General features: G+C 37.8%; 1 protein-coding gene across 1 annotated transcript; it reads left to right on the top strand.

The window, feature by feature from the left end:
* Window positions 1–85: 85 nt before the first annotated feature.
* On the top strand, window positions 86–1,624 carry TIGD4 (tigger transposable element derived 4). Its single transcript, XM_008948013.1, has one exon. It carries the CDS (start codon window positions 86–88, stop codon window positions 1,622–1,624), a length of 1,539 nt encoding a protein of 512 aa, XP_008946261.1.
* Window positions 1,625–8,124: the final 6,500 nt, after the last annotated feature.

Genomic DNA, 8,124 nt, shown 5'->3' with positions numbered 1-8,124 from the left:
AGGGGCCGTCTGCCCGGGCTCGGAGAGCGGCGCTGGAGACCAGAGTGGCATCGCGGACTGCTCGGGGGTGGGTGTCCGCGCCTGAATGTCGGCGCTCGGTACCATGGCAGAGGGTTCGGGGAGTCCCCTGCCCGAGCCCGTAGTCAGGAGGAAAAAAAGTATATCTATTGAGGAAAAAATTGACATCATAAGTGCTGTGGAGAGCGGCAAGAAGAAGGCGGACATCGCGGCCAAGTATGGCATAAAGAAGAATTCCTTGTCTTCGATTATGAAGAATAAAGAAAAAGTCTTGGAAGCCTTTGAATCTTTACGGTTTGATCCTAAAAGAAAAAGACTAAGGACCGCTTTTTATAGCGACCTGGAGGAGGCGTTGGTGAAGTGGTACAGAATCGCTCAGTGCCTCAGTGTGCCGGTGAACGGTCCTATGTTGCGCCACAAGGCGAATGATTTTGCCCAGAAGCTCGGACACAGTGATTTTAAATGCAGTAATGGCTGGCTCGATCGTTTCAAGTCAAGGTACGGCTTAGTGTTCAGAGCTCAGCCTGTAGATGCAGCTGCTACCGCTACAGGGGATGCTCCAGCTGTCTGGTACCAAAAAGTTCTTCCTTGTTATTTAAAAGATTATCCGCCAAGAAATGTGTTTTATATACAGGAGACTGGATTGCTCTATCAGATGTTACCACATAACACGTTTGCATTTAAAGGGGAGACTTGTTCTGTAGGTAAACTAAGCAAAGAGAGAATAACCGTAGTGGTGGGTACAAATATGGATGGCTCCGAGAAACTTCCTTTGCTTGTTATAGGAAATTCTTTCAAAGATTTGAAGTCTCTGCCTGTGGATTACGAAGCAAATGATGTGGCCCTGATGACTTCAGAAGTGTTTGAACAGTGGATGCTTAAACTTGATGACAGATTTCAAGGACAGCAGCGACAAGTAGTTATTCTTGTTGATTCTCTCCCAGCTCACGCAGAAGTAAAGAAGCTAAAGTCTGTCAAATTAGTCTTCGCTCCTCCAGACTCTTCACGTATCTCTACAAAACAAGGGGTTATCAGAAGTCTGAAAGTTAAATACAGACACTGTCTTATCAAGAGATTTGTCGATTGCGTAGAACATAATAAAGAGTTTATGCTCACTCTTCTTGATGCAATTGAGATGTTGTACCTGTGTTGGAGGGAAGTAACACCAGAGACTATCGTAAAAAATTGTAGTGAAGCAGGATTAAAATTAGAAACCAAGGCAAATGGTGACAACACAGAGGCTGAAGAGGATTTTGATTTGATTGCACATGCACAGGCAGCTGGAGTGGAGTTTCCAGAAGGTTTATCTTTGGAGGAATATGCAGCTTTAGACGATGGCTTGGTAACTTATGAAATGCCCACAAGTAATGAAAGGATGTGTGACAAAGAAAGTGCATCAGATAAAGCTGGGACATTTGTCAGTGATGAAGATGAGGATGAAGTTGATCAATTTCAAGGTGCAGAACAGCCTTTGCCATCAAAAAATGAAGCTTTGAGTGCATTAAATACCCTTCGAAAGTTTCTCAGAAATCAAGAAATGAATGATTCTCTTCACAGTTCCCTAGATGACCTGGAGAATTTTATTCAAAATCTAGCATATAAATAAATATTTTAGTGAAGCGTGAAAGCATTTAATTGAAAAAAAGAAATTATATAAGTACACAAAACTAGGCAGTTTAATAACAAGTGTTGCCGCAGTGTTCTCTAGTGTGTCTTGTTCAGGTTCCTAGATGTATGTAATGGAAGAAATCTGAAATTATGGAAAGGGCTGTGAACTTAGTTCTCCACTAAATCAGAAGGAAAGAGCACAAAATTTGGGATGGAGAGAGGAAATAAGGTGAACTTTTGAAATGATAACTGTAGTAAGTTCAGTGGAGGCAAAAGTGCTCTTTTGAGCAGTTCAGTGCATTCGTGAAGTGGTGCCCACTTGAAATTCTTTCCTCAGGAAGAGATTAGTACTTCTTCACATCAATAACTTCACTGATGTTTTTGGTATTGTTGACAGTGAAACAGTAAATATTTATCAGTTTGGTGCTTTTGATACTTAAACAAAAAGCCTGAATAATGCAGGAAAGACACACTTAAGTTCTGAGATCTAAGGAGCTTTTAAAGTTGTGGGTTTTTTTGTCCTTGTTCAGGAATTCTGGCCATAGTTTATTCTTGCAGCAGATGATGAACAGCAGAAAGTTAGCAGCTATGGACGTGGTTTGTTTTCTTAAAGCTGCTTGTGTGTGGATACACATGAATGGCATAATAATTTATCTGAGTCAAAAGACAAACCTTTACATGATCTTTGAAGAGGACAAAAAGGAAGGTCATTCTTTCCTTTTCAGCCTTTTTGGTATTTGGATTTGATGTAGGTCCTTCTGTGCAACTCCAAATATTTCTACAGTAAATACAGGACAAAAATAAGCTTATTCAGTAGCTGCACTCAGAACCTTACTGAACTCTTGTTTTGTTTGCTGTACTTGAAGGCTTTGCTGTAGGATTCAATGCACCAGTGTGGTTTATTATGAATACCATAAACAGGAGTGTTGTTTGTACAAATGCAATGTGAAGCTGAGTAACTCACAGTACATTGACATGTCTTCAAGTATGGGTTTCAAGCCATGAAATCATACCAGAGCCAAAAATCTCATTGATATGAGACATGCTGCTAGTAACTTTTTTCAAAACCTGTTTTAAATATTTTCTGTATCTATAAAATTTATTTTTTTCAAAAGTTAGGGATAATTTTCCTAATTTAGAGTAAGAAGAAAATATTTTATGGAAGCCCTTTAGGAAACATGTAATAAATGATCTACTGTGGTGCCTATAATTAAACCTTGAGAAACAGTCTCTTGCTTGTCTGATTCTTCAGTTTTCAATAAATAGTATGGCTAAAGCTTTGTTTACTGTTCTTTCTGGTGGAGGACACTTTTTCAGAAAATACATCAAATTGTTGGAAGTGAAAATTTGGGGGTCACTGGTGTTGGTGAGAAAATGCCTATGGCTAAAATGTATGAATGTTTTATTAGAACCCCTACCAAAAAAAACCTCACAAACTTCTTGTTTCTTCTTATGAAGTAGCTGATGTGAATCCCATCCAACAAATATTCTGATTAAATAAGAAATTTCTGTTGAAATTCCAATACACGGAGTCCCATACAGGTTTATAGATCCTCTGAAAGAGGTACACCTCTGCATTATCTCTTTTCACTACTATTTTAAAGTACAGATACAAAGTCTTTTAAATTCAGAAGCTGTCGAATAAATCAACATATTTTGCTTGCTTAAATACTTTAGAACAAGCTTATGAAAATTAGTTTTTATTTTGGCTAAGCTTGTTTGAGGTTTTTATAATCCCACAGAGCCCTATGGATGAGCCCTGTAGTAAACTTTTGATTTAAAATCTGTTGTTTCCTTTGCAACAGTTTCTCCTGCTATAAAGGCAAGTTTAGAAAAAAAAATTATATTACCCATATAGTAAATGTGTATATTCTTTAAAATTTTGCTTCATGTGGATCTCATCAGCCCAGTATCCAGAAGAGGAGACTCTTTATTTCCTTCTCAGAGAATTCTGAGGGTGAAAGCGTTGGATCTGAGTGAAGAAGACTTGTGTAAGTAAGCAGCAAATCTTGGTTAAACAAGTGTTCAAACTACAAGAAGTGTCACTTTTGCAAGATGAGGCTTAGCAAATAAGGAGAAAGGAAACAGCATCTTTAGCTGGTAACAAAAGAAATAATTTACTGAGTGCTGTCATACTCCCTCGTGAAAACAACAGGAAGGATTTACTAATTTGGCCTGGACTTTGAAGGTGAATTGTGGAACTTGCTTTAAAAAATAGACAACCCATTGAAATCCCATCTGTTTAGAGAATATGTGACTCTTCCCTAGCCTCATAGTTAATTCTGAGAAACCACACTCAAATGCACTCACAGAAACTGATATTTTAGGTCTGACACTTTATATTCTAACACTGAAGCTTTCGAAATTATTTAGGAGCCCAAATTTTTCTTTTCACTTGGTCACATTTACAGTCAAGCAGAGAACATGAAATCTATTTTGAAGCTTGTTACTATTTCTGGTTTGTTCACAGGGAAGTGCAGATTCCTGAGATCTGAAATGCTAGCAGTGAAAAGGGAAGTGGTATGCTGTGTAAACGTTGGTCATTTCAGCCTGTGTGCACAGTTTGAGCTAGAGATTTTTTTACATGGCCTAGGTCAGCCACCAGGACACTGGCTTTTCATGTCTGTGGTGGTATCTTCTGGAGAGAGGGGAAGCATATTGCTTTCGACTGCACCATATTTAAAAAGAAGAACTTTTTCTGCAAAAGGCAGGTTACTAAGGCTGTCATTTGCTTTAATACTTCAAATATTAATTTGGACGACTATGTGCTTTTTCCTGTATGCTCTTCTACGTTATACTATGGTTAGATAACAATGCTTTGGTGTCGAGTTAGTGAGGTCACATTCAGTAACCCAGAGTGATTTTTAGAAGTGTGAAAATATGAAGTATTAAAAATATAACCGACTCCCAAACAAGGCAAAAATAGAGAGAAAAAAATATTTGGTAAGTAGGTTTGATATAATCAAAAGCATCCTCATAGTCATTCCTGAGACAAGTAATATGTCAAAGTAAGTATGCTTTTCAAAATACACCTGCATTTGAAAATTTTAATTCATATTACACTGTTCCTTATTTTTTGTGTGTGTCACTGTTGTGTACAGCTCTGGATATCTTTCAGATGTATAAAACTGCATCATTTAGAACTGTTACACAAAGGAAGGTTACTCACCTCTTAACGGTAAAAGGAAATTACTTTAACAAGATTTTACATCCTTAGGCAAAAACAGAAGAGAGGAGACAGGGATTTATAGGAGAGGAATCTACACATGCCTGTATACCTAAGATTTGTGAACATTTTGATAAGTAATTGAAGGAGTAAATAAGTCAGTGGTTTCTCAATATTGTGTAAATCTTGAGAATGATAGTCTCAAAGACACAATCTTTCCAAATTTTAACTGCCATATTTTCATAAATGTAAATTAAATTGTGACATTAAAATATTAGCAAAATGCCTTCAAGTTTTTTTTTTGTAGTTGTGTTCATTGAAATGATAGAGTGGGTATTGGCCTACTTAACACTTAACTGAAATGTGTGGTGGCTGGACATCCATGGCATGCAATTACAGTGTTTCACATTATTTTCTTCCTTTAGTATCAGTAAAAGCTGGTGCTACCTGTTTTTGAGAGGTAATTATTAAAGGAAGACTTTACAAAGTTCTTATTGGGAACTGAATGGTGCTGTCACCAGAGAAGAGTTTTTATATTTAAGTAAGGAAGTCAGTATTGGTATCTAGACTTTTTTATATGCCTATTTTGTGGGTTCCTTCCTTGAAAAGCAGAACTAAACCCAGTTAATTCATAAGCAAAAGAATCGAACTGAAATCTTTATGATGTGATGAGTGACATCATACTTCTATCAATACATTCATCAACAATAGAAAAGTTTTTAAAACAGATAAAAGGATAATTTTATGCCTGACAGCCTGTTTTTACACAGTGCTTTTACATTGGTATAGCAGGGTTGTATAGACATGTGATTTACTTTTACTGCTATAACTGCACTGTGGTACAACCACATCATTTTTTTATAGGATTAGTAAATCAAGTGTAGCTCATTGTCCTTCTTACCAGTACAGTTACTCCTTTTGAGATGTATTTTCTTGCTTACAGCTGTAGCTGTTTAATTGCTTGCTCAGTAGCAAAGCTGAAGGGCTGCACTCTGGAGAAGTTCCTGCAAAACACTTGCTATTCAAGAAGGATTACTTTGAGGTGTCATTCCTAGTTGCTTCTCATCTGAAGTCATCCACTTCTCTTGAGACATGCTGTGGGGGTACCAATGTATTAGGCATGCTAGGAGGCAATCTGTTGAAACCACTGGCTTTCTTCTAGTAGTGTTGCTGCCTTATACTTCTAAGCTGCATAAATGATGCAATATGGCATTTTACTACTCAAAAATGTATTTCTTTTCCACCTTTTTTCATCCATTGCCTTTTATAATTTTATATTTGATGATATCCTGCTAATTCTAGCATTAATGTTAGGATCATTAGCACGACCTTCTGGCTTTTCTCCTTACTCTCCCTATTTCTAATATTATCTTTTGCAGCTGGTATTTCTGAATCATCTCATATATCAGCTAGTATCACCCTCTTGGTACACAGGCTCATGATCTCGGGCCCTAATTAGTCTACTGCTGTATTTAGAGGCCTTCCCAAACCCTTGCTTCATTTAGCCAAGAGCATTTATATGACCATGTTTCTTTTGTCTTTTCTTCTTGTAGGGCGGGGTGAGCATTGCTTTTTTCACCTGTCACTAGTTATGTCTGAGAAAATTGGTAATAAAACACATAATCTTTCTCTCCTTTCTCAATTTTTCCATTTGTCAGTGGTCCGTTGTGATCTGTGCTTTTGAGATTCTCAATATGACGTTTAGTATCTTCATCTGAACCATTTCCTTCTCTCTAGCATCTCTTACCCTTATCCTTGTGGCAAGGAATCCTTGCCACAGCCCTCTTCTGCACTTCCATTTCTAAAGAGCATACCCCCAACCTCAGCTCTCTGAATCTGTCTTAGCTCCTCTTTTACTGGCCCCATCTAATGTTTAAACTACATTTCAAACTCCCTTTTCCTCTTTCCATAATTTGATGTCTATTTCTCTTTTCCAAACCCAAATATTTAACTCTTTCTGAAGACAAACAGGTTTTTGCTTTCTATTTTACTTGGCATGTCTTCATGATGCCTTTACGTGAAGAATCATGTAATGATTAAAAGTACATTTTTTTTTTGTGTCGATTTGCCTCTTTGCATTTTGTTTTCTCCCTTTTTTTGCTCCTAGCACTTTCAAGTCTTTCCTTTCTTTGCACTCCCGATCACCACCACGAATTTGATTCATTTTTTAAGCTTGTAAAAAAATAAACCCACAAACAAAAAAGCTGCACAGAGAATGAGTTTGCAGCTATTTGTTTACATAGCTAATTGTGTTACAATGTTGCATAAAATAAATCAGTCTGACAGCCAGCTCAGAAAGAAGCTAGTCTCCATTAAGATTTTTTATGTGTATTTATTTTTACTCTGATTTTCCTATTTCAATAGTTTGTTGTGAAATCGGATATTTATGCTCAGTTTGACTTTGTAGCCAGCCTGTATGGCCTGAGGTCATGGAGAAAAGCAGGTGGATCATAAAAAAGGGTGAGTTTAAAGGCAAAGTCCTAGTCCACTGAGATTTCCCTGCAGGAACTTGAGGAGAACTTGTAAGTCAGGTTAAACAGTGCTTTTTACTCAAAATCAATATTCAGAGTCCTCTGAAAGTCCATATCCACATGCAAATTAGCCACAGAAATTTATATGGGAGATAACACCACAGGTTGTCCAAATTCAGGACAATAAAAAATGGCCACCCAGAATTCAGGTCCGCTTCAAAATTAATTGACACAAGGATTTTGTTTTTTTCTGAAAGCTAATGAGACATGATCTATATAAACTGTATGTCATTGCACTGACCAGGGCTCATCTACATGCAGTAAGCAAAGAGATATTTGCCTAAAGACAAGGAAAGGCTGAAATAGCATTTTTGTGTAAAAGCAGTATTTCTGTAGAGTCTAGAAGTTGCAGGAGGAGTCAGATGAGCTTGAAAATTGGCATGGCATTTCAGAAGTTAGCAAGGGACACTTTGTAGTATGAACTTGGGATCTGAGTTCGAGAAAGACTTATTATGTGGAGTTCCCAACAACCACCGTAATATTTTTGAAAAGCTGGCTTGGTGGATATCAATTTTACTACTCTGGGTAAAAGCAGCAAAAAGCCTTACACTCAGCACATGGCACAGACAAACATTACAATTTAAATTCTAGCAGGGACAAACCCTGAATGCCCTGTGAGAGGTGAGGGTGGCCAGACTCGCTGCATGATGTGGTGAATGTCTGCTGAGAAGCAGGAGCAGACGGGGCACACGCTGTAAACAAGCAACACCAAGACAGAAAAGGCAAGGGCAGGCAAACAGAGCTACAAGCTCTCAGCTCCTCTTTTTGAACAACTATAAAGGGCCATCCTAAGCCCCATCA

This window comes from Merops nubicus, unplaced genomic scaffold (assembly GCF_000691845.1).
Source record: "Merops nubicus isolate BGI_N331 unplaced genomic scaffold, ASM69184v1 scaffold2219, whole genome shotgun sequence".
NCBI classification, from domain to species: Eukaryota; Metazoa; Chordata; class Aves; order Coraciiformes; family Meropidae; genus Merops; species Merops nubicus.
Note: the sequence above shows the minus strand (reverse complement) of the source record. Positions and strands in the feature narration are given on the sequence as shown.